Source organism: Bufo bufo, chromosome 4 (genome assembly GCF_905171765.1).
Source record: "Bufo bufo chromosome 4, aBufBuf1.1, whole genome shotgun sequence".
NCBI classification, from domain to species: domain Eukaryota; kingdom Metazoa; phylum Chordata; class Amphibia; order Anura; family Bufonidae; genus Bufo; species Bufo bufo.
The window spans coordinates 366146780-366174181 of NC_053392.1; the positions used below are offsets into that span (position 1 = coordinate 366146780).

The window sequence follows — 27402 nt, forward strand, 5'->3', positions numbered from 1 at the left end:
ATTCTCCCTGCCGCAAACCCCGTAACTTGGTCTTGGCCTGAGAGATCCGATCTGGGTCATCATAGATTAGACCCAAGGCTCTAAAGAATTCATCTACCGACCGGAGGGACGGTGATCCGGTCGGCAGAGAAAAAGCCCAAGATTGTGCGTCCTCTTTAAGTAATGAAATAATCATACCCACACGTTGACACTCATCACCAGAAGAGTATGGACGAAGCCTAAAGTATAATTTACATGACTCCCTGAACCGGATGAAATTGTCACTACCCCCGGAAAACCTGTCCTGGAGAGCTACCTTAGGTTCAGGGCAGGCCTGGAACCCACCACCGGAACCAGCAGCCTGTGGGCTCTGAATTTGCAAAAGCATCGCACAGAGGTCTGCTACCTCCAAAGTCAGATTCTGCATCTGTTCGACCAGTGCAGTCATAGCATCCATAGCTGCACAGATCAGAACAAAAAAATGGAGGTATGGGCTCTGGATAATGTCACTGATGTAGTATGGGAGAACACCAAAAGACAACAAGACGGAAGGGAAAAGACACTAGGCCTCACCGCTAGGGAAGGAAAAGGGTCACCACCTATGAAACCCTGCTCCTGGCCCTAACTCCTATCCGTATGGGCACCTCTCGATGGTAGAGATGCCCATACACAGGAACCTAGAAAACCCTGGTGGCCCTGAGATGCCCTAGAATTATGACAGGGCAGAGACAACCCGCTCCTTCCCTGGTGAAGGAACCAGCGTCTCACTGAGGCCTAGTAAACAACAGGGGGGGGGGGGGGGAAGAGGAATACAAAACACAACAAGCGGAACACTTAACTTCTAAGGATGATGGATGATCAGGACTTCAACTAGAACCATACTCCAGCTCTTCCAACACCAAATGAAGCTATCCAGAGCAAGGAGTGATGGGTGGAGTCAAACTAAATAGGGGAAGGTAAAGGTCACATGATCCACACCTGGACAGGAGGTGTGGACATACAAGCAACACACAGACAAAGTGAAACCAAAAGATGCTGTCAGATCACTAATGAGCAGATAATCTTTCAGATCTTCTCAAACCTGTCACCGGTGTGACATTAATCTTGTTCTGCAGGATGGTATACTGAAGGTGGGAGGGAGACTGGAAAATGCATCGTCACCTAGCAGAGTAAAGCATCCAGCAATTCTACCCAAAAACTCTACCTTCACAAGATTGATTACTGATCACTACCACAACATATCCTTGCATCAAGGAAGAAGCTTTACCCAAAGCTGTTTGAGAGAAGGTGGTTACTGGATTGTGAAAGGAAGCAAAGTTATAGCAAAGTATATAAGTAAATGTGTAGTCTGCAGAAAGGCACGTAAACCTACAGAAGAACAAAGAATGGCAGATTTACCGGCAGATCGTGTAAACCCATCACCACCATTTTGTTTATAGCGGAATAGATTGTTTTGGCCCATTCATCACCAAACAGAACCGCAAGGAGTACAAGACATATAGACTAATATTTACATGTCTGAGCTCCAGAGCAATTCACCTGGAAATGTTAGAGGATATGTCAACTGATGCATTCATCAACGCCTTAAGATGTTTCATAGCCATTAGAGGTACCGTCAGAGAGCTTAGATCTGACCAAGGATCTAATTTTGTCAGAGCAAAGAATGAATTGAAGAAAGCGCTAAAAGAGATTTGTTAGAGAAACTGTGATTTCCATATGAATGCTCCACATGTAAGCCATACAGGAGGAGTTTGGGAACGACAAATCAGAACTGTGAGAAATGTGTTAAGTTCAGTGTTGAAAAATAACACCGGAAGAATAGATGATGCTTCACTTAGGACCCTATTCTATGAAATAATGTCTATTGTAAACAGTCGTCCACTTACAGTTGATAACATCGACGATCCAACAAATTTGGACCCTTTAGCTCCCAACCATCTACTTTACCTTAAGTCGGATTACATACAGCCACCGCCTGGCAAGTTCACCAAAGAGGATTTATATGCTAAAAGGAGATGGCGAAGAGTTCAATATCTATCAGAACATTTTTGGAATAGATGGAGGAAAGAGTACTTAGCCAATCTTATGCTAAGAAGTAAATGGCAAACACCCAGAAGAAATGTCCAAGTTGGTGACATAGTGTTAGTGAAAGAAGAAGATTTACCTAGAAGTCAATGGAAATTGGCCAAAGTTCTAGAAGTTCAAAAGGATGAAGACAGACTAGCAAGAAGAGTGTTGTTACAAATAGGAGACTCAAAACTTAACAAAAAAGGAAACAGTCTCACTACTCCACTCAAGTTGGAACGTCCTATACAGAAGTTAGTTGTTCTACTTGAGACTGATAAAAGACACTTGGAAGTTGAGAACCTGATGGAAAGTTCCTCAAATTCATGTTCAAGTCCTACCACTTAGTACATAGAATTATAGGTAATTTTGGTGGGAGCGAAGCTGGCCAGCTAAGACTTGTCTTAGGTTGCTAGTATAGCTTATATGTGTATACAGCTAAAACCTGCCAATAGCCTTAATACAGTTCCTATGTTTATGTGTTAAAGACAAAAGCAGAGTTATTTACAGTGACATCATGTTTTGGATGTCATATTTTGTGTTCACAGAAGCAGAAAAAGAGAATATGCCTTTAAAATTCATTTTGTAATATAAGGTAAGCTGTGACACAGCAGAAACAACAGAAAGTATAGTGTTCATCTGTTGTTGCTGGGCAGAAGTCTAGACCAATCACAGCCAGCTTCTCACACAGCAAGAGTTTTCACTAATCACAGTCAGCCTCCCACAAAGCCTGTCTGGGAATTCCCATAGTAGGAGCTGCTGGAATCATTATTCACCAGAGACAGGAGCTGAAGAGACATCCACTCCACTGAGAGCTGAGTTCTATGGGAACAAGAGGCCAAAATAGGTAGTTAAAACAGTTATATAATGTTCATATTGTTAGTATTGTGTTTAGAACTGTATACTGAACTAGATATATATGTGTTTACTTACAGTTCCACCAATTGCAACCATACAAGTGAAAATACAAATTGCAAGCATTCAGATTCCATATTGCAATCCAAATTGCATACAACCTTACCAGATCATACTCAACCAACCTGGGCGGAGCCTGACCTTGCTCGATGGCGGTTGCTCGAGAGTAGCGCTCCCGCCACCAAGCTGCTGTAAGCTTTCTGTAGCACCCTATTTTGCCGTAATGGTGAATATACAGCCCAAGAATAATCCTGCTGAGACGCCCGATACTGAAAGGTCGGTGAAACAGCTTAAACGTTTAACTCAGAGGCCAGGAATATCTTTGAGACCCACAGGTCCGCAATCAACAACACGTTATTGATGTTGGAGGATCAGGAGAACAGGATCGTAGAAAAAACTTAAGAATAATAGGATTTCCTGAAGATCCAGATAAAGAGAATCTGTTTACCTCTATGCAGACTTTATTTTCTAGTTTGTTGGGTACAGAAAGAGCATCTGCCATAGTAGTGGAACGTGTCCATAGGGCTATTCGCCCCAAGCCTACTCCCTCTGAAAATCCAATGGATATATGTGGTCTGCTAAGCTACCGTGATACGGAAGTCATATTGCATAAAGCCAGAGACACGGCTGACATAACATTGGCAGGCGCCAAAATCTAGATCTAAAAGGAGGATTTTAAAGCCCTTAACTGACGCACAAAGGGCGTCTAAAATACCATACAGGTGGCTCTTCCCTTTTGCCCTACTCATTACAGCCGGAGGTCGCCGGGTCACGATTCGCTCATCTGAAGATTTAAGCCAAGCATGGGTGATCCTGCACTTACCACTATTGGAGATTCCTTCAAGGCTGCCCATAACTCAGGACATAGCGATGCCTACGACGCAGACTCCAAACTCCTGGTCCACCGCCAAGAGGCAGAAAACCACTAGAAATAACAGGGCTCCTAGATCAGGATCCAACAATTGATTTGAAGGTTCTTTCCAAGATTATGTGTTGATCTGACTCTCTGAAGGTCCTCGTAAATGGGATTATGCGGGGTGTCTGCCCCCGCCCTGAATAGGGGTCACAAAGTGTTCTCAACCCTTATTATGCACCCGGCACACCTTTGGTGTCTCCCTTGTATTAATGTACTCAGCTCACTGATTATATTCAGTTTATCTCATGTACTCAGCTTATATTATGTTCTCAGCTGTATTATGTACCCAGCTTTATTATGTACTCAGCTTTTTTTTTAGCTATTCAGCTTCCCTCATGTACTCAGCCCAACCTATACACCGAATACTCCATATGGGATTAGCCCCTTAAGTACGTCAAGCTTTTCTTATGTATCCAGCTCTTGCTCTGTTTCATACCTCATTCACCTATTTTGCTCTTAGTGAAATCCAGTCTGTAATTATCAGCGGAATCAGCTTTATCACGCATTTTTTGTTTGCTATAGGCTTACCTACAGCGGTTTGGGCTATACATAATTTTATGTTAACCTCTCCCAAACTTGCTCCTTTGAGAGCCTCATGGTTTCGTAAGATTTTTTCTAATCTGTTCTTAATTTCGTTAGCAGTAGTTATGTTTAAATATCAGGTCATGGCGCTTGTGGTGGGCCTGCTCTACTTCCCTCAATGTGTTGTTGATGGCCTCTTTTAATGTTAATGGTTGTAACAACCCAGTGAAGAGGAGCCGTGTTTTCCATATATTGAGGAAAGAGACAGCTGATGTCATTAGGTTACAAGAAACTCATTTTAGAGCAGGTTGCACTTCTGCAATGACTAGATCCTGCTATCAAAAAAGGTACCACGCCTGTTATGAACGCTCATCAAGAGGTGTCAGTATTGGTTTCCATAAAAATGTGCCCTTTGTGGCCTCGGCTGAGATGCCGGACCCCGAGGGGAGATATCTATTTTTAAGGGGGAAACTGGGGAATGTTGAGGTCACCCTATGCAATTTATATGCTCCTAACACGGGCACAGCCAAATGGTTGAAAAAAGTGCTCTTGGGTGTTTCCTCATTCACTTCGGGACTCCTTGTTGTGGGTGGGGACCTCAATCTAGTGCTAAATCCTTTACTTGACCAGAGGTCCGCGGTCTCATATGGGGCACTGAGGGGTATACACAGTACATTGAGAGAACTTGGCTTGAGCAATGTCTGGAGGTCTAAACACGCAGATAGAAGGGACTACACCTTTTATTCCAACCCTCATAAAGCATATCAAAGGCTGGATTACTTCTTTATACAGGATCGATACTTACCCCAAGTAATTGGTACTGACAACCATTGCATTACGGTTTCGGACCACGCTCCTGTATTCATGTCCTTAGTCATCCCTGAACTATATGGGAGGGAGTGCACATGGCTGCTTAACCCAAAACTGCTAGACACTTCCTCACATGTTATATCCCTTTCCAAACATACTTGGACTTAAATAGGCCTCCCCCGCCTCCATTTGGGAAGCTCATAAAGCTGTTATTCAGGGAGAATTTATAGCTTTAGGGTCCTATTTGAAGAAAAAACGCTCATCACAAATCTCCTCACTCTTGTCGCAAATTGCGGTTATAGAGAGTTCTCATAAGAATCCTTAGCCCTTACAGACCTTGACACGCTAGTGAAATTAAGGAATGAACTTAAATCCCTTTTGAATGTTAAGGCAGCCAATGCCTATATACGGCTAAGACAGACAATATGCCCATGGTGACAAAGGCAACAAGATCATGTCAGCTCTGGTCAAAAAGAGGATAGAACAAACACATATTAAACAAATGAAGTCTCCTAATGGCAGCCCCGTGTCATCCACCCATGATATCGCGAAGATTTTCGCCTCCTATTATCAATCATTATATAATATTCACCCTCAGGAACCTCCTGATACTTTATCTGCAAGGAAAGTCAGTATACATAATATTCTGTCTGCTCTAAATTTACCAGTGAAACACATCTGATAGTGTGTCTCTGGTGGCCCTGGTTACCCTTGAGGAAGAGCCCAGGGCCGGATGGGCAGCTGGCAACCTATTATAAAAAAAATAATTGTCCGTGTTGGGACCACACATAGTGACATTTTAATTCACTGCTTTCCGGCTCCTCTCCGGCACACCAAGCATTAGAAGCTCACATTGTTGTGCTTCCTAAGGCAGACAAAGATCCTGAAATTCCATCTAGTTATAGGCCCATTTCACTTTTAAACGCAGATGTAAAGGTCTGGGCAAAAATATTAGCATATAGGATTGCCCCCTACTCCCAAAATTAATTTCCCCTGAACAATCTGGGTTTGTGGGGGGTAGAGAGTGCAGGGACAGTAGGCCATTGAATATGCCTTGGCACATAATTCTCAACTTGCACTACTCAGCACAGATGCTGAAAAAAGCATTCGACCGGGTAGATTGGGGTTACATGGAATACACTCTTCATAAGTTTGGTTTCCCTCTTCAGTTCATAACGGCAATACTGTCCCTGTACTCCTCCCCCCATGTAAAGGTCAAGGTGAACAGAGTTCTTTCCCAGTCTTTTTCCATTACAAATGGAACCCGACAAGGGAGCCCATTATCACCCATGCTTTTTATATTGTGCCTGGAATCTTTGCTACAGGCCATTAGACAAGATACAAAAATTCAGGGCTTGGAGGTAGGACTAGCGATTCACAAAGTTGCAGCATTCACAGATAACATGCTTTTATTCCTAGTTGACCTGGATGAGGCCTTTCAGGCTATCTTAAACCTATTTGAGGTTTTTGGACAAATGTCCAACTTCAAAATTAACCTTTCTAAATGTACTGCTCTATGCATTGAAGTCCCCTTAAATACAGTTTCAACTTTGGCCAAGAAATTCCCTTTCCAATGGGCTGAATCACATTAATTCCCAGGTGGTAAATATTCCTAAAGACCCTAGCATGTCTTACCAACTGAATTACCCCACAATTCTGTCAGATATCCAAAAGCAACTTAAGGATCTTAATATCCCCTACTTATCCTGGATAGGCAGGAAAATTTAAATTAAAACATATGTTCTGCTGAAACTGCTCTACCTGCTACAGACACTCCCCATACCTTTGCCGGAGTGTTATTTATTAGCCATCGGTAGAGTGTTCTCTTTTATATGGAAAAAGGCTAAACCGTGACTGGCCTATTCCATGCCGGCTCGGCCAAAACACAAAGGTGGTTTTGGGATGCCGGACATTAAGGTGTACTACTTGTCCATCCAAATGAGACTTCACTCCGAACTCATTAGCCCTCATAATAAATTAAGCTACCAAATAGCCCATAGGCTAATCTCCCCCCTCAGTATTTGTGTCTTTGTGGAAGGTGCAAGCTCAGAGAGGACAAAGCTCCACGGTTCCTACGGCACTTTTGGGAGTCCTTAACACTTGGGCTAGACTAGCACCTATTTTTAATCTTCCCCGAGGCCCCTCGCCTTTCATGCCCATGAGACTGCTTCCCTTTTATTTCTATCCAGAATACGTGCATACTTTGGGAATTTGGTCCTCATTTGGCAAGGATACGATTTGGGATGTGTGGAGGGGAGGGGTGGTTCCAGCTCTGTCGGACCTCCAGGCATCGCATCGAGCTACTAAATGGTAATTCCTCCATTACTCTCAATTCATCGCAATTAGTCGTCAGTATTTAAGCACTGCTCATAGAAACTACATCGCTTCTTGGTATGACGCTATCATAGAATTCCCTATTCCCAAGAAATTATTGATCTCATTCCTATATAATAAGTTAGCTGATATTAACACTTCTGAAAAACCACATTTCATTCAGAATTGGGAGAAAGAGCTAGGCCTAACTCTTTCAGATAGCGAGGTGTCAGTAGCTCTGAAACACTCACATGCATTTTCGAGGTGCGTTAGGATCCAAGAGAACTCATTTAAGTTGCTCACAAATTGGTATCGCACCCCGGACAAGTTGTACAAAATGGACCCCTCGTTATCTCCAGCATGCGGGCGATGTCGTACAGAGCAGGGCACGGCCTACCACATATGGTGGACTTGTAAGAATATAAGCCTTTTTTGGGGTTCAGTGTCCAAAGCTATACAACAAATTTGCTCTATAGGAGCTCCCATTACCCCGTCCGTGGTGGTCATTAATCTTTCAAATAGCCACTATCCTCTACATAAACATTCTCTGGTCTCCCATTTGATAGCTGCAGCAAAGCTTTTGATTCCCTTAAATTGGCAGTCAGAGCACGCTCCCATTGTCAGAGTGGATCCAAAAAACTCGAGACATTAGCAGATTAAAGGAATTGTCCAGTTGGGAGAGCCTTACCCATGACAAATACTTGGCCCTTTGGTCACCTTGGTTTAAGTGGTGTAGAGATCACCATTCTCACACCTTATTATAATAGCAATTCCTCCCACTATCATCTAACAATGTGTTCACCTCACTCCTATTTTAATAATTTTAGCTTCTATGATCACTTCTACATTATGATATTCAGTATCTAAATATTGTTACAAAGCTTGCCTACTATGTACCTTAGTATATATATTTATGCTGCTATGACCCGTGAGCTGGTTGCCCTTGTTGTACACTTATCTATTTTTTGAAAATATCAAAATAAATATTTGATAAACAAATACTCAACCAATCTGCAAATAGTCACTGCTAACTGCATACTGCAAGTAGAACTATTAGTTAGACCTCAGATATACCTCTGAGAGATCATAAAGTACTTAAATAACAAAGTAACAGTACAGATACTGAAGAGAGAAATATATCAATTATTTTATGTTGAATAACAAGACTAAACAGTTGAACCACCATCTTATGCATACCGCCATTTTGTGATAAGTTTTCAACACCTGTTTTGTACATGGACTATCTGCTATGGAGGCGGCAGTGTTACATATGAAGAAAAGTTGAAATTAATAAAGAAGTTATTTGAAGCATTTGGTGTGCAATTTAAACCTACTGTTTCCATAGAATGGCCCTAGAGGAATTACAGAATAATAGTCTGGTTAGACTAAAAGTCAGAGATATTTAAATTCTTCTAATACCACAGCGCAAAAGGCACTTCATAGTGCTGCGCCTGCCATACTCCCAATACACATACCTGCACGATCCCCTGAAGATGCCAGTTTGCCGGCGAAACATGTCGGGAGGTAGGGTGTGCATTTGTGTGTGTTTTTAGACTCAGTAGTAAGCAGCTAGTATCAGAGAAAGTATGTGTATACAAACAGAGCTAAATTGAAAAAAAAGTAGCCAGCCAGAGTGCGCTCTGGCTGTTCTAAGCTACAGTGTTATAAGCAATGAAGTGATGCTGTGAAAAACAAACCGCAACACACTCTATATCTTAGTCTACTCTAGATAGATTAAATTACCTATCTGCTTTATATCTATAGATAGTTTAAAAACAAAATGTTTCAGTTTTTGCATTCGTTCATTATTAAATGAGAGAAAAATAAAAGTGAAGTTTTAAACTAGTAGCACATGGAAACAGACGCGTTATGACCAAATGGTAATAGGTACCAGCACATGGTGAGGGCTCATTCAGATGGCAGTATGTTGCTTTCCGCATCTGATCCGCAATTTTGCAGATAAGATGCAGACCCATTCACTTCTATGGAGCCCCAAAAGATGGAGACAGCACTCTGTGTGCTGTCCATATCTTTTCTTCCATTTCACAGTCCCGCAAAACAAATAAAACTTGTCCTATACTCATCAGTGAAAATCAGGAAGTGGCCCTATTAAAGTCTATGGGTCTGCAAAAAGGTGCATTGCAATCCGTTATTTTTTTTACCATCTATTGTACTTCATTTGCCACTCCCTTACTTAATTCCAAAGTATTAAAGTCACATTACTGTAACAAGCAGTACATTGAAGGGGAACAATTTCTGAATATCTGTTCCGTAAGCTTTATTGTGGATATTACTATGGCATGCTCATGGATTACATCAAACCCATTGACATCAATGAAACAGTATATGCTCCAGGATTTTCTCTGAATAAACTGACAGTTTTAGATCTGGGTGCAGTGATTATAGTAGAAAGAATATCATGAACCTTTTAAATTTGAAAAATAGAGCACCTCATACACACTACTAGAGGAAACTTTGTAATGTATATTATTAAGATGAAACAATGATTACTCATAGTGGAAGTCAGGTTGTCCAAAACCCATGATATGCATTCTAGAACGCACAATGCCTGCTTAAGGAAGGGGGTGGTTTCAAAACGACAACTCATCCATTTACGACATTTTACTCTATTAACTTGAGTTTTGAAAAATGGGTGGAAAGGTGGGAGTAGTTAGCCTCTCTAGCTCTCAATAAGCCAGATTTACCAACTGAGACCCCAAAAATAGTTTCAATGTTGCTCCAGTAAAGGAATCATTTCCAGACAAGCACCCATAAACAAACAAAAACATAGCACAAGGAGCACTCACTGTAATCTGAACAAGTCTTTACATCTCTGGCCAGCAATACATTAACAATCCCATTCTTGTATTCATTAGACTGCAGCAAGACATTTCACTTGTCATTGGGGGGAAAATACAGCATTGAAAACTGCATATAAAAGCATTTCCTAGAGCTGCAATTAAATCAAAAGTGGAGAAAAAAAAATATTGGAGTGACTTTAAAGGCAACCTGTCAGCACCAAAATGGCCCCTAAACTGACCGCAGTACCCTACAGTGGATGCCTGTGTTTTCTAATGATGTGCTTGTCTAAGACTACTTTCACACTAGCGTTTTTGCTGGATCCGGCAGGGTTCAGCAAAAACACTTCTGTTACTGATAATACAACCATCTGCAGCCGTTATAAATGGATCCGGTTGTATCTTTTTTTTAAATTTTTTTTTTTAAATATTTTATTAAGAATCCAACAATTCATTTTATAAACATTCATATCAACATTGTTAATACTTTTTATTTTTTTCATTTTTAAACCTACCCGTAGTACCCTTAGTTATTCCCCCCCCCCCCCCACGATGCGTCTCTCTAAGAAGTTGAGGGAGGAAGACTAATATTTCCATGCACCCCATATTCTAGTCCATTTTCCTCTATATTTCTTTGTTTATACATCACCTTCTTATATCTCTTGATCTTATTAACCAAGTTTAACCACGAGTTTACACTTGGTGTATTGCGTAAAAACCAAACCCGTGTAATCAAAAGTCTAGCCAAAAACATCAAAACATTACTTTTGACAAGAGTCTTCATCTATATGGCACTTTACATTGTAAAGATTACCCAATATCCAGCACTACTTAAATTTTTTGAACAATAGCTGTATCAATTGCTCACCAATACTCAAGTCTGTGCAAAACCAAAACATGTGCTCATAATTAGCCCCAGGTGACTCACTGTGGACAATTAGATGTATTTCTCAAACCACATTTGTTAAACCCTAGTGGCGCATCAAACTCTGTGTAAAATATTAAATTGAACGAAAACGTGGTTAAAATTGTGGGACACTAATCTAAAGTTAGACAATATATTTTCCCAATCCTCATTGGACAATCAGCTCGCAAAGCTTTTTGGCCAGGTGAACTTAAATTATTAAATAGTGCTTTCAGTAATAATTTATAAAGTTGAGCAATCTTGACATTGTGCACTAGATTCCCCATTAATCCATTTAAGGGTGTCAAAATATCTATATCTAACCCAAAAATTCTTCAAGACTAGAAAGTGCCGAACGAAGCTGAAAATACCTAAACCATTATAGATTAGTTATATTCTATCTTTGTGATAACTCCAAAAACGAGTGTATACCTCCTTTCCTCACCACCTGTGCGAGATAAAAAAATTTTTTTTGCCAATAGTGATCCCCTACTTGTTCATCTAAGACCTGTAGGTGATAATTATGCCAAAGGGGTGTACAGGGTAAGGATCCTTTTGTTCTTAGCCATCCTCTAATAGTGCGCCAGGACTTACTGAAAAGTTTCCTTGTCTCACCATAGTCCTGTCGGACATTAGATAACTGCCCAGATTCTAATAACAAACATGTTATCAAACAGATCTACTGACCAAAGACGTACATTGTGGGCTATTCTTCCATTGACAGTATAGCCATAACTGTGCAGATATAAAATAGCCCTTAGAAAAAGGAGGGTTGAACCTTCCATATTTCATCGGCTTATAAAAATGTTCGAGTTTAAGTCTTACAAGCTTTCTTCCCCAAAATCAGTCATTAATGATTCTCTCAATTAATTTAAAACATTTATCCTCAATCCATAATGGGGAATTCCTAATAATGTAAAGAAGCTGGGGTAAGATCACCATCTTGATTAAAGATAATCTATCAGCTCTAGATAGTGAAAGTCTAAGCTATATCGCCGTTTTGGACCTCAATTTACTTATCAATGGGTTCAGATTGAGATGCAAAAAGTATTCAACCTTAGGGGAGATCGTCACACCCAAATAATCAAAGGAATCAGAAATCTTTAAGATACTCAAGGGTCCCTCACTGGGAAGTTCGAGTCTATCTAAAAGCATGAGGGTAGTTTTTGACCAATTAATATCAAGGCCCGAAACTTCACCAAAATAATTATTTGAATAACCCTTGGAAGTGTAATACTAGTATTATGTATGAAGAATAACACATCATCTGCATATAACAAAATACAGTCCTCCATTCCTAATGCTCCAAACCCTTCAATCCCAGATTCTTGTCTTACCCTAGCTGCAAGGGGCTCAATATAAATATCAAACAATAATGGGAATAGAGGACACCCTTGACGGGTACCTCACTCAATGAAAAACTATTTGTCAAGCTCCCATTGATGTTCAAACTGGCCTTAAGGGACTTATACAAAACCTTAATCATGTTTATGAACCTAGCATCAAATTCCATTTTTTCTAAAACCCTCCAGAGGAATCTCCACTCCACCCTGTCAAAGGCCTTAGAGGCATCAAGAGACAGGATGGAGAGAGAAACCTCCGCTGGAAGAATGTAAATTTGCAAACACACAATGGAGATTGTGCCCTTATTGGTAATAAAACCATTCTGATCAGAATGTATAATTGATGTAATGACCTTAGCGAGCCACGGATCCAAAGCCCTTGAGAAAAGCTCAACATCCATATTAGGTAATGAAATCAGCCTATATGACTCCATGTCCAGGGGATCGATGCCTTTTTTAAATATTAATATTATCACAGCTTCTAACAATGACTCAGTGATTTAGTTAAGACCCTCAAAAAAAACAAGGGAGGATAACCTCCCTATATTTACGATAGAATTTATATGGGAATCCATCTGAACCAGGGGTGGAATTTCCAGAGTAAGCTTTTATTCCTGCCTCTAACTCTTGCAGGGAAAGCTCAAGATCAAGAGATTCTCTTTGAGCGTCTGTACGAACCAGTAGGGAGATGGAATCCAAAATATCTATATTTCTTTTTGTCCCGATTCAAAATCTCCCTGGCCAATAATTTCCTTGGGTGACCTGACACAGAAAAATATTTATATTTTTTTAAAAAGAGCCTCTGCTGAGCCTTGAGTTGGAATACTCCTGACTTGCGTTCTCCAAAATTTCCCTGTTTTCTCCCTGGATTATTCCATCATGGCAGCTGCCGCTGCGTCTTTCAATCCCCTCTCCGTCATACCGTACCCCTTTCTTAGATTAGAGATATTACTAAGAAAAAACCCCCTCATAAAATCCTTAAATGCATCCCATACCGATTGAATTTTTGCTGAATTATAGTTACTATCCCAAAATCGGACAATCTCCTGTTCAATCATTTTATGATTTAGCATTAAGGAAATACAATGAGGGTTTAATCTAAAGGGAAGCCTTACACTTTGTTTATTATCGTCCATGGGTACCTCAAGAGAGAACGGTGCATGGTCCCATAGCCTCATATTTCATGTACTTTATGCATCTAGAATAGTTTTCATTTATCAGGGCCAGATCTATCCTAGACATGGAGTTCCCAGCTTTACTTACACAGGAATATGCTCTCTTCCCCCCACCTACGAGGCCCCATACATCGACAAAACCGGATTCCTGACAGATTCATGCCAAGAGGAACCCTTGTACTGGAGTCTGGGTATCAGCCCCCATTGAAATCCTATCAGTCCCTGGGTTTATAACAATTAAAATCCCCAATAACTAGTGAGGGATACTCAGGCCAACGATCAATAAAAGTTAACAAAGAGTTGAGTATTTTAAGAGAAAAGGGTGGGGGAATATAAATAAAGGCCAGAATACATAGTCTTCCAGTAAGCTTCCCATAAAGAAACACATATCTGCCATGCTTGTCAATAGAGGATGCCCGGCAAACAAAATCAATCCGATTATGAATTAGAACAGTTACTCCTCTAGAATAACTAGAAAAGGTAGAATGATATGTCTGCACGGCCCATCCTCTACCGAGCCACCTAACTGTCTCCCCAGTAAGGTGGGTCTTCAGTAGGCACACAATCGCTGGCAGATGTCTCTGCACCAGATCAAAAACCGCTTGTCTTTTAAGCCTATCCCCCAGACCACAAACATTTCAGGTTAGTATTAAAGTCAACATCAAGTCGAGCAATCGAGTCCCAAGAAGACAACAAAAACAATAGAAAAAGTAACAAATCTTGCCACCTTCCTCTCCCTCTTCCTAAGAGAAGCATCACACTCCCATGCATATATTCCCCCCCCCCCCCCTTGATCCGCCACATTACTGCACCGGATCTCTTAACTAAGAAGAAAAAAAAACACATAAGACAGTAATGCTTAAATATTATTCCAATCCAACCAGTCTGTCAGGAGATCAGGGGTATAAAAAAAAAAAAGATTCCCCCCCCCCCCCTTAAAAATGATCCGAAATTTAACTGGATAAACAAATGAGTATTTAATGTCCCTTTCTTGAAAGCGTTTTTTTACCGCAGTAAAACTGCATCTCTTTTCTTGAATCTCTTTTGAAAAATCAGGAAATAAGGACACTTTACTCCCGTTGTATAGGATAGGAGGGCATTCTCTAGCCCTTTTCAAGATCATATCTCTGTCCCGAGAAACAAGTATCTTCCCCCGGTACACGGTGTGCTCTTTCTACCAAAAATAATGGCGCAAAAAATGCTCTCTAAATTTCTCAAGGATTAAGGTCTGTATAATTTCAGCCAGGTTCTGACCTTCTGTACCCTCAGGTATACCGATAATTCTTACATTACATCGCCTCGACCTCCAATTCCACCGCTTTTTTTAGTAAGGTGTTAACATCAGTCTTTAAAGAGGAGATTTGGGTTTTAAATATTTTTGTTTCACTCTCCAAGACCCCCACAGATTTTTCTATGGTTGTGACTCGGTCCCGTATTTAAGAGACATCATTCCTTATCAGGATCACATCAGCCTGGATTGCGCCAAGCTGTGTTAAAATAAATTGTGTCAATTCTCCAATTATTTTTTTTCCGCCACCAAAATCTTTTAGTGGGGAGGATCCAGTGGTAATCAAATCAAGTAGTGTCCTCTCTTTTCACCCCCTCTTCTTGGAAATGATCAGCCACCAGTTTCTCCACTTCAGAACCAGCATTTTACCATCAGTATCATAGGTGCCTTTTTGACCTGCTCTAGTAATTCTATTAGGAGATTTCAGAAACTGATCTATTTTTGCTGTTTCTGAAGGCCTCTAGCTTGTTTTGGAATAGTCTAATGATCGCCTGTTTTGCTTGGGACCCATTATTTTTCTTCTCTCTCTTTCTGGGATATTTTTTTCTTTTAACTGCTGTATTATCTTTAACATACCCAAGACAGATCTGTCATGAACTACATTGAAAGTCAATGGGGGATGGATCCATTTTCTATTGTGTCAGAGAAAACGGATCCATCCCCATTGACTTGTATTGTGGGTCATGACTGATCCGTCTTGCTCTGCATCCCAGGACAAAAAGCAAACCGCAGCATTTTGGAGCATTGTGTTCTGTTCAGTTACGTTTTGTCCCCATTGACAATGAATGGGGACAAAACGGAAGCATTTTTTTCCAGTGTTGAGACCCTATGACGGATCTCAATACCGGAAAATATTAACGCTAGTGTGAAAGTAGCTTAAGTCCTCTGATGAGCACGAACGATGTAAAAACTTTTACTCCGCCACAGCCAGTGCGCAAAGTAGGATATTGCTGTCAAGGGGTTAGCGGCTTTCACACGAAGTCAAGCTGCACTCGCATCTCACACAAGCCAGAGAACATCATATGGCACATATGTGAGGTCTCAAGAAGGAATCGCGCATGAGGGAAATGGAAGACCAACAACTATAAGCGAAGGGTCAGGACGGGGGTGTGGCAAGCTGGACTTCAGGTGTGAAAGCCACTGACCTAATTTGCATACAGCTTGTGGCGGATCCTACCCTTCAGACAACTTGAACAAGCACATTAGAAACCAGACAGCTACAGCTGTAAGATACTGCAGGCAGGTTAGGGGCCATTTTGGTGCTGACAGGCTCCCTTTAACTCAGCTGTTGTGTGGACATTGAGCCACAAAGTGCTAGGTGTATAGAGAGCATTAGGCCCCTTTCAGACGAGAGTGTGTCTCGATGCGGACTCGCAGAGAGGCACCCGGCCTGATCTCCCAGCACTGCCGGGGTCGCATAGCATTATATTGATTTATGATGCTATGTAACCCTTACAGTTCTGGAATGTATTGGATAACACTGACAGCATTATGTCAGTGTCATCTAATACATTCCAGAACTTTAAGGGCTCGTTCATACGAGCGGATGCCGTGCGGATAATCCGCTGCGTGAAAGAGTGCCAAGCTCCGCACCGGACAGCAGAAACATGGAGAATTAACATGATTGATAATACTCCGTGCCTCTCTGACCTTTTTACTACAAAATCACAGTGAGATAAAGTTGTCACTGTGATTTTGTAGTAAAAAGATCAGAGAGGCACTGAGCACTATCAATCATGTTAATGCTCCATGTCTCTGCTGTCCGGAGCGGAGCTTGGCACTCTTTCACGCAGCGGATTATCCGCACGGCACCTGCTTGTGTGAAAGAGCCCTAAGGGTAACATAGCATCATATATCAATATAATGCTACGAGACCCTGGAAGTGGTGGAAGTTCAGGCCAGGTGCCTCGCTGCAAGTCCATAGCGAGACACGCGTTCGTCTGAACGTGGCCTTACTGATTGCCCAGGAAACATTAGAATTCCCCTTTGCATCAAACATTTAAGAGTTAAATGCACAATAACTATTAATCATATGCTGAGAATTGCCATCTGCCAACATGATCGTTATTTGAATTTTCCATTATGAGAGTAGGGTAAGCACTGAAAAATGTAGAATGTAGCCATTTATCAAAGATATTAACATACTTTTATGGCAAAAGTAATCATGTAAACAAAAACTCTAAAGTACGTATGTAACAATTACATTTTTATGGTATAAATACTGCCTACATGATTCAAGGGTGTACCTTCCATACTTCTTCAGGAATGCATACCATGCAAGAATGGCTTGTTCGGGATACATTCTGGCGATTCTTGACTAGTCGCCATCATGATATACAAGATTGGAATAGGCATAGGTGAGCTGAGCCCATCTGACACTGGTGAGGGGCATGCTCACAAACATCACTCTCATTCACTTGATGTTGTAGGCTTCTGGTATCCGACACAGCATGTACAGTAGTTTGGACACACAAATAAAGCTCCTCCCGGTTCACAAAAAATAAGAGATTGATCATTTTATATTCTATGCTTTTTTCCTGTATGTTTATATCCTTCAAGTGTTTGTCTTGAAAGGTTATTCTTAAAAGAGATATCTAGGACATTAATATCAGATTAGTGGGAGTCAGCTGTTTTCAGAAGCTGCTGTGCTAAAACACTACAGCTCCATGCACCATGAAATGACCATGCTTGCTTACAGCAGCACAGCTACCATTCACTTTCTCGGATATAAAAGGGGTATTCTGATTGTTAGAAGTTATCGACAGGATAGGGGATAACTATTGGATCGGCGGGGGTCCTACCGCTGGGACCGCCAACGATTACGAGAATAGGGGCCCCCATACCTCCTGAAATGAATGGAGTGGCAGCTCACACATGCACATGGCTGTCCCATTCAGTTCTATGGGAGCTCTGGAGATAGCGGAGTACTGGGCTCCACTATATACGGAATCCCCGTAGAAATAAATGGAGCGCACGCACGCATGCCCGACCATCCGTTCTGTTCATTTCAGGGAGGCTGCAGGGGGTACAGGGTTTTCGTACTCGGTGGGGGTCCCAGCAGTAGGACCCCAAATGATCTAATATTTACCCTCTATCCTGTGGATAAGAGATAAGGAATCCCCCTTTAATAGCTTATAATCAGGATAGGTCATCAATAGTAAGGTCTCAAAAACCCCTTTTAACCGCTATATATATTCAGCTGGCAATTGTGTATGGACGCATTTATTTTTGCAATCCTTGAGTAAAAAATATTTTGCATTGTATGCTTGTATTATTGTGATGTATAATATACAACACGTTACACCTACTGTAGATAAATACATTTTGAGAAACTGACTCCATTGTAGACCTACAAACTAAAAAAACAAAACAAAAAAAATGCAACCACAAATAGCTGGCATAAATCATAATTGAAAAAAAATTCGGGAATCATGGGACAAGTGACACTCCTGTAATATGGTATTCATTTATTTCAATTTACTTTGCCGAGAGCCCAAAGCTTACACGTCTGTAAACATCAAGATACACATTTTCTTACAATGTGCTAATCATATGTTCTCAGGCCCTGGACCACAATGCTGCATTCTCCTCCTTTCTACGGTAACCGAATGTTCCTAACAAGTGGTCTGGGACTCAGATCTTGAATTTGTAAGCAGTGATTTCCCACACGGTATATGAATATTTTTGATCCATGGTTACTGATGTCTTGGTGGAAAATGGTATATCACTTTGGTCCTGTTTTAAAAGAAGATCCAGAACCAAACAAATTCACATAACTTGAGTCCACCAGAATAAAATACGACAAAACATCTTTGAAACATTGCTCTGAGATTAATGCAGAAAACAGATTCCTTTTACTTACGTTCATTACATACAAAAATAAACCGCCATCATTTTCAGCAAAAAGCTTTCCTCAGGAAAAATGATTGTTTCTTCAGCCGTCAAAATAAAGGAATGTAAATAAGCAATAAATACAGAGTGTGCTTCTCCATATTGACATATTTACAATTAATTCTTTGGCTTATGTTTGGGCTATATAAGGTACGATCCAGGCATAAATGTTCAAAAAATATTAAGCCAAGTACAGTTCAGTGATGCTTGAAATGTAGATAAAATTACAGGAATTTACTGTCAAATCTGCACTTTTTTGTTAATCATTTTAACCAAATTTTATTTAAAAAAAGAGAAACTGCCACATTGTAAATAGATACATGCAACATACTGGCTTGAGAGTTGTCTTGTGAGACGGCTGCATATACAAATACGTACAAATCCTGGACAGACTTGTCCACTTCTGGTTTCCAGCAGTGTGTGATCGTGTGGCACTAAGTTCATCAATACTGACTACAGTCATAGAAACAGCTTTTGTCCTTTTTTATGAAGATACAGAAAGTCATAAGAAAAATACTTTTTTTTCCTTTCAGCTTTTTTTTTTTTTTGTTTGCTTTGTTTAAAACTTAAAAGGTCCCATGTAAAAATCCCCCACCGCACAGCTGGAGTGACATTTGTCCGAACGGGAACTGCTGGTTGGCACATCCAACTATGATGATTCTAGATATTCTAAGGAAACATCATAGCAGAACCGGTACTGCTCCTGTAAAATGAAGAAAAACATTTAGTAAAAAATCGGTTATGCTTGTTAAGTTTGGCAGTTATAGTACACTAAAGAGAAAAAGTCATTTGGTGTAATTTTTGGGGTTTTTCAAGTAATACACATTTTATGTTACACAGTGACAACACTGTGGTCCAGGTTTATTATGTGTTTGCATCAAAAATCTGCCTAAAAATTGGCAGATCTAGGGTTTCTACACTCTTTCGTGTCATGCTTGACAAGGGGGTAGAGTTTCACTGGAAAGGGTATGAGGCCAAAGCCTCATGCACACGGCCGTCGTCCGTGTGCGTTCCGCAATTTGCGGAACGGCACGGACAGCCTTTAATATAACTGCCTATTCTTGTCCGCAAAGCGCGGACAAGAATAGGACAGGTTATATTTGTTTTGCGGACCACGGAAGGAGCATCTTTTGCGGCCCCATTGAAGGGCATGGGTCCGCACCTGAGCTGCCAAAATGGCAGCTCGGATGTGGACCAAAACAACGGCCGTGTGGATGAGGCCTAAAAGGCACAATTTTGCACCAAAACTGCATCACAATTCTAATGTAAAATTCTATCTAAATGTATGCCAATAGTTTGATACAGAGTCACAGAAAAGTGCCTGTTCCTGCATCAGATTGATCATCCAGCCTGAGCCACTGTGATAAATCTGGTGCAGACTATAATGCCTGACTAAGCTTAAGCCATCTTTACGAATAGTAAATCTGGGCCTGTGTGTGTTTCTAATGCATCTCCATACCATATCAAAAAGTTTACAAAAAAGACGTCTGTGTTCATCCCAGTGTCAATGAAACAATCAGATCGATCAGCTCTCTAGCACTGGACTAGAGGGAAGGATTTTATATACCCGCTGCAAAACTATTCTGCCAATTTGCCATCATTATAAAACTAGATTTGTGGCAGACGCACACTATTGCATAGTACAGATGTTGGCCCACAGTTACTAATGCTCTGTAAACTTGGACCGTGCCAGATTTATCACATTGCCTGAGGTTAGATGATGAATCCGGTGGACCTATAGACTGTCTAGTCTAAGTTTACGCCACTTATTTGTTGGCTTAGCTCACCCCCAGTAATGCAACAAAAATGGAGGCGCATTTTGTTTTGGAGCAGTGCACCACACCACCATGCTCATGAAGCCACATCCCCTAAACAACTTCATAAATGTGTCGCTTCAAACTGCGCCGGATCTGTGTTCTGAAAAAAGTTTCAAAAGGTATAATGTAAAAGAACAAAAAATAAGGATACTGCGGTGGCAATTGTGGTTTCCGATTAGGAAAAGTGTGCCGTGAGAGCTTGCACAAATTGATTCATCTACGGTCTCCACACTCTCTGTATCAGGGGATATTTCTTAGAAAAATGTGCTCAAGTGTGTGTCTGAAATGTAAAGCCATATTTTTTCTACATTGCAACAGTATGTGTAAATCACATTAGCTTTGACTTCATAGCCAGGCGGCATAATAAAAATGAGTAAGTACCTGATCCTCAGCAGGCACACTGTGTTAACACTGGTGCAGTTATTTCTGGTTCCTGATGCAGGAGTTTTTCGGAATGAATCAGGTTTACTACTGTGGGCAATGAAGTCCCTTAACGGACATGTGGTAAATACATAGAAGTGATATTGATAAAGCATTAGGGCTCGTGTAAAAATCTATCCATAAGCATACAGATAATGTGCTTAGGGGCTTAATTACACATCCCGGTACTGTGCAAACTGTGGGTTGTAGGCTACTTTCACACTGGCGTCTTGGCTTTCCGTTTGTGAGATCCGTTCAGGGCTCTTACAAGCGGCCGAAAACGGATCTAATGCATTCTGAATGGAAAAGGATCCGCTCAGAATGCATCAGTTTGTCTCTGATCAGTCTCCATTCCGCTTTGGAGATGGACACCAAAACGCTGCTTGCAGCCAAACGGATCCGTTCTGACACACAATGTAAGTCAATGGGGACGGATCCGTTTTCTAGGACACAATCTGGCACAATAGAAAACGGCTCCATCCTCCATTGACTTTCAATGGTGTTCAAGACGGATCCGTCTCGGCTATGTTAAAAATAATACAAACGGATCTGTTCTGAACAAATGCAGACGGTTGTATTATCTGAACAGATCCGTCTGTGCTGATCCATGACGGAACCGCACCAAACGCGAGTGTGAAAGTAGCCTTAGGCTACTTTCACATCTGCATTTTTGCTGGATCCGTCATGGATCAGCAAAAACGCTTCCGTCACGATAATACAACCGTCTGCATCTGTTATGAACGGATCTGGTTGTATTATCTCTAAAATAGCCATGACGTTTCCATCTCAAAAACCATTGTAAGTCAATGGGGGATGGATCAGTTTTCTTTTGTCTCAGAGAAAACTAATTAGTCACCATTAACTTACATTGTGAGTCATGACGCATCAGTCTTCCTCCACATCCCAGGACGCACTCAAAAACACTGCTTACTGCGTTGTTGTGTGCATCATGGGAACGCAATGAAATGGACCGGAACGCATTCTGGTGACTCCGTTCCCTTGAGTTCAGTTTTGTCCCCTTTGACAATGAATGGGGGGACAAAACTGAAACTATATCCTCCGTTATTGAGATCCTATGACGGATCTCAATAGCTGAAAGGGAAAACGCAGATGTGAAAGTAGCTTTAGGGCTCATGAACACAACCGTATTGTTTTTGCGGTCCGCAAAAAATATGGATGATGTCCGCGTGCATTCTGTATTTTGCGGAACGGAACAGCTGGCCCCTGATATTACAGTTGTGCGGACAATAATAGGACATGTTTAAATTTTTTGCTGAACAGACTTACGGAAACGGAATGCACACAGAGTAATTTCAGTTTTTTTGCGGACCCATTGAAATGAATGGTTCCACATACGGTTCGCAAAAAAAACCTAAAACAAACGGTAATGGAAAGAAAATACGTTCGTGTGCATGAGCCCTTACCTGTTAACCCGTTCCCCTCTATGTATTTTGGACCTTTGTGACCAAATAATTTTTTAATTTGTTGATTGTTGCATTCCAAGAACTATAAAGCCTCTTTCACACGGGCGTCATATTTTTGGCCCGGATAAGAGGCGGGTGCGTTGCGGGAAAATGCGCGATTTTTCCGCGCGAGTGCAAAACATTGTAATGCGATTTGCACTCGTGTGAGAAAAATCGCACATGTTTGGTATCCAGACCCGAACTTCTTCACAGAAGTTCGGGCTTGGGATCGGTGTTCTGTAAATTGTATTATTTCCCCTTAGAACATGGTTATAAGGGAAAATAATAGCATTCTGAATACAGAATGCATAGTAAAATAGCGCTGGAGGGGTTAAAAACTAAATAAAAAATAATTAAACTCACCTTTATCCACTCGCGCGGCCGGCATCTCGTCTGTCTTCATCTGTGCTGTGAGCAATAGGACCTTTGATGACGTCACTACGCTCATCACATGATCCATCACCATGGTAAAAGATCATGTGACGGACCATGTGATGACCAGAGTGACGTCACCACAGGTCCTTTTCCTGCACACAGCTAAGGCTACTTTCACACTAGCGTTGTTTTAATCCGGCGTTCAATTCCGACACCGGAACTGCCCGCCGGATCCAGAAAAACGTGTGAAAACGGATTACATTTGAATCCTGATCAGGATTTTGATCACAATGAAAAAATGCATTGGAAAAAACGGATCCGCCATTTATGGACTTTAACTTTTTTTTCACATTTTTCGGGTTTAACATGCAAAAGCCGGATCCGTTTTGACTGAACACACAGTGCCAGATCCGGCGTTAATGCAAGTCAATGGGAAAAAGGCCTGATCCGGCGTTCAGTCAAAGTGTTCAGGCTTTTTGGCCGGAGGTAAAAATACTGCATGCTACGTTTTTCTGAAAAGCCTGATCAGTCAAAAAGACTGAACTGGAGACATCCTGATGCATCCTGAAGGACTGACTCTCCATTCAGAATGCATGGGGATAAAACTGATCAGTTCTTTTCCGGATTTGAGCCCCTAGGACGGAACTCAGCGTCGGAAAAGAAAAACGCTAGTGTGAAAGTACCCTAAGATGAAGACAGAAGAGATGCCGGCTGCGCGAACAAGTGGATTAAGGGGAGTTTCATTATTTTTTATTAATCCCTCCAGCCCTATTGTACTATGCATTCTGTATTCAGAATGCTATTATTTTCCCTTATAACCATGTTATAAGGGGAAATAATAATGATCGGGTCTCCATCCCGATTGTCTCCTAGCAACCGTGCGTGAAAATCGCACCGCATCCGCACTTGCTTGCGGATGCTTGCGATTTTCACGCAACCCCATTCATTTCTATGGGGCCTGCGTTACGTGAAAAACGCACAAAGAGGAGCATGCTGCGATTTTCACGCAACGAACAAGTGATGCGTGAAAATCACCGCTCGTGTGCACAGCCCCATAGAAATGAATGGGTCAGGATACAGTGCGGGTGCAATACGTTCACCTCCCGCATTGCACCCGTGTGAAAGGGGCCTAACTGTTTTTGCCCAGTTGATGTAGCTGCTTGTATTTTTGGGAGCAAGTTATAGTTTTTAAAAAAAACATTTTGGGGTGCGCAATCAATGATTAACAGCAATTCTGATTACAGTAAGAAAATATATTTACTACTTTTAAATTATAAAACCCCTTTAAAAAAATTATATAGCATTGGGAAGGGCTGACTAACCCCCTTTTCTATATATATATATATATATATATATATATATATATATATATATATATATATATGCACCCCAGCATCCCAAGACACAACTTTTTGATTTTTCTTTCTACATAGTTCTGTGAGTGCTTGATTTGTGGGGTGACTTGTACTTTTCATTGCTATCATTTTGGGGTACATAAAACTTTTTTTTATTGCATTTTTTGTGACAGATAAGCAAGAAACAGCAATTCTGCCACTGTTTTTTTTTTCTTTTACATGGCTTTTATGATGTGGTCATGAGTTACAGATGCGGAGATATCAAATATGTGGATAGGATTTTATTTTTATTTTTTTTCCATTGAAGCATTTTTTTTTCATGGAGATTGAGATTTTTTTAAAATAAATCTTTAACTATTCATCTTACCGATTATTAGTCCCACATGGGAACTTTGACATGCAATCATCCGATCGCTTGCATAATACACTTATGCAAGTGCAGTGTATTATGCCGTCAAGAAACTGACAGGCAATCTATTAGGCACTGCCCAATAGGCAAGCACAGGGGGCAGACCTGGGGGCCTTCTATTTCACAGCGGTGCCGAAACAGTCATTATGGACCACAGCATCTCAGAGTTTAAACGGGTGGGATCAATAGTTCTGCCGATCCGGTCCATTTGACCAGCAGCCCAGCAGACATGATACAGATGAGCCCCTGATTTTGCCTGCGCAGAACTTACACTTGGCCACTGTAAAAAGGCAGCAGCCTAGCCTAAGGCTCCTTAGTGACCTCCGTCAAAGAGGTTAATAATGATAAAATGTAGCAGCTTATTGAAAACAAAGCTGCATAGAAATGTTAAAGTATAAATAAAGTAACATGAAACAATTACCCGTTTGATCACAATATATATTTTGACATACCAGAGAGCTCTTCCTGCAATCAGTAAACCCGATACCTCGATTATTCTGAGGCCAGTAAACTACATTAATATGAAAAACCCTCTAGTTCGTCAAGTGATTTGTTATAATTAGTGCTAATGTATGGAAACAAATTTTTTTCAAAGCTAATTTACATATAAGTCATTTCACAGTAAATTTTGTAGAAGTAAAAAGATGAAAGTAAAACTATGATGTTCACAAAATGCAATTAGACTGATGCTTTTGTAGGTAGGAGATTATTAAAAACTAAAGTCCTATTTTCTGTATCACATCCCTAAAACAGCCATGTATTACAGAAGTAAAAAAAAAAGGTACAAAGAAACGGGAAAAAACATGTGCAACGAAGAAAAAATAATTAGAAAACAATTATCTAAACAAACATTATTTCTCATTAACCACACAGCTCATTTGAGGAATGTTTGCTTAGCAGGATTTCCATAATTTGCTTGGGTCCCATTGTTTCCTTAGCAAAGTGATATATGCAAGAGATCCCAGGGGCCAGCTACATTTTGTGCAAACACTACATCATTATGAGTTGATGTACCTTATTAAGCAAGCATGAACTGTTAAGCTGGAACCTAGAGGGCACCAATGCTCTTTCACCATGCAAAAAATACTCTATATGGAGCGTTTTCCTTTTTCATGGCTACAGTAGTGCTCACTTGCATTTGCTTAATGGAATTAACTAAAGAAATACTAAATATTATTAGATGAGACTTAAAGCGCATCTGTCAACATGATCCACCCTATTAAACCAGGCAAACAGCCTGGTAGGGTTGATCATGCTGATAAAAAACGATACCCTGAAAAATTCATTTTACTCATATTAAAATAAGCCTCTTGGAGTACTGATGGGCGTCCACAGCCCTTAAAGCATCAGATTGTTACTCACCCTGAGCTTTAATTCATCTCTCCTTCCCCTTGATTGACGTCCGGTCTAGCTCAGTCTTCTTACACCTGAGCCGTGTGTCCCAATCTTTCCTAGCAGTGCAGATTTCGATTTACCTGTCATCTCGCACCTGCACTGTCTCCCAGTGTCGGCACTTGAGCAGTGGATCTGCTGCTCTCCAAGCAGCAACGAGACTGGGAGACAGCGCAGAGGAGCGAGATGACAGGTCTCAGCGCTTGCCAAGTGGGAATCTGTGCTGCTTAGAGAGCAGCTGAAAATACACTGTATAAGTGTGAAGATTGGAATTCATGGCATAGGTGTAATTAGACTGCGCTAGACCAAACGTCTAGCCCTGTCAATCCAGGGCATAGAGGGAGGGACTAAAGCTCAAGCGTAACAATCTGGTGCTCCAAAGGCTCTGACTGGCTCCTCTATGCTCCAGAAAGTCTATCTACATAGGAATAAAAATCCAGTTTTCTCATCAATGGGGAGACATAATCAAGGTATGGTTTTTAAAAGCATGATCAACCCTACCAGACTGTATGATTTGATTGGGTTGATCATAATGACAGATGCTCTTGAAATTCAAAATGTCTGCATTCCAGTTAGAGACGTCAAAGCAGAAATATACAATAGACAGTGGCACCTGAAAACCTGACAGATTTATCCCACGTACTGCATGAATAGAAACGTCTATCTGTAGGGGGAATATACCTTACACTTGCATATGCACATACATTATGCTGTCTACAGACAATAAAGCAGTTGACTACCACAGTCAAACTCACCGGAGTCTCCACCATATTTGGCTTGCTGTTGCGTAGTGTTTTCACAGCATGGAAAACATCCACCACATTTTGTCTCTTGATCATTTCGCACACAATACTAATGGCGCAGAACACACCGCTCCTGCCTCCACCATTTCTTGAAAGGAGAAGAGAGAAGTGTTAGGAGAAAAAGGAGAGCCTTTTGGTTTACCGACATTCAGTCATGAGTGCTGTAATGAAATCATCATTAAAGGCAGCAATAATAATTCCCAGCAGCCGACATGTTATTAGCACTTCTTGTCGATAAAGTGACAGTTTGTCATCAGTTGGTGAGAGGCCAACGTAAATGTGACATCCAAAATGCTACTGGACCCTGTTTTTCAGTTTTGCAACCAACTTATGTTAAGGACCCTCGTCGTACGTGTACGGCGGGAAGATCGGGCGGGAGCAGTCACTGACAGCCGGGCCCCTGCTACATACGCCAGCATCGGTGTTTTCAAGGGGTGTTAACCCCTTGTA

The 27402-nt window shown here is 41.1% G+C and overlaps 1 protein-coding gene across 4 annotated transcripts in view; it reads right to left on the reverse strand.

Moving 5' to 3' along the window:
* Positions 1–18479: 18479 nt before the first annotated feature.
* The window catches only part of PTPRK (protein tyrosine phosphatase receptor type K), a 395839-nt gene continuing 386916 nt past the window's right edge, over positions 18480–27402 (reverse strand). For all 4 annotated transcript variants that reach the window (XM_040429122.1, XM_040429120.1, XM_040429123.1 and 1 more), the window contains 2 exons: positions 26905–27040; positions 18480–19621 (listed from right to left, as the gene is read on the reverse strand). In XM_040429122.1, the coding sequence (XP_040285056.1) occupies positions 19568–19621; positions 26905–27040 (190 nt within the window). In that variant the 3' untranslated portion in view covers positions 18480–19567. The remainder of the gene's footprint in view (positions 19622–26904; positions 27041–27402) is intronic.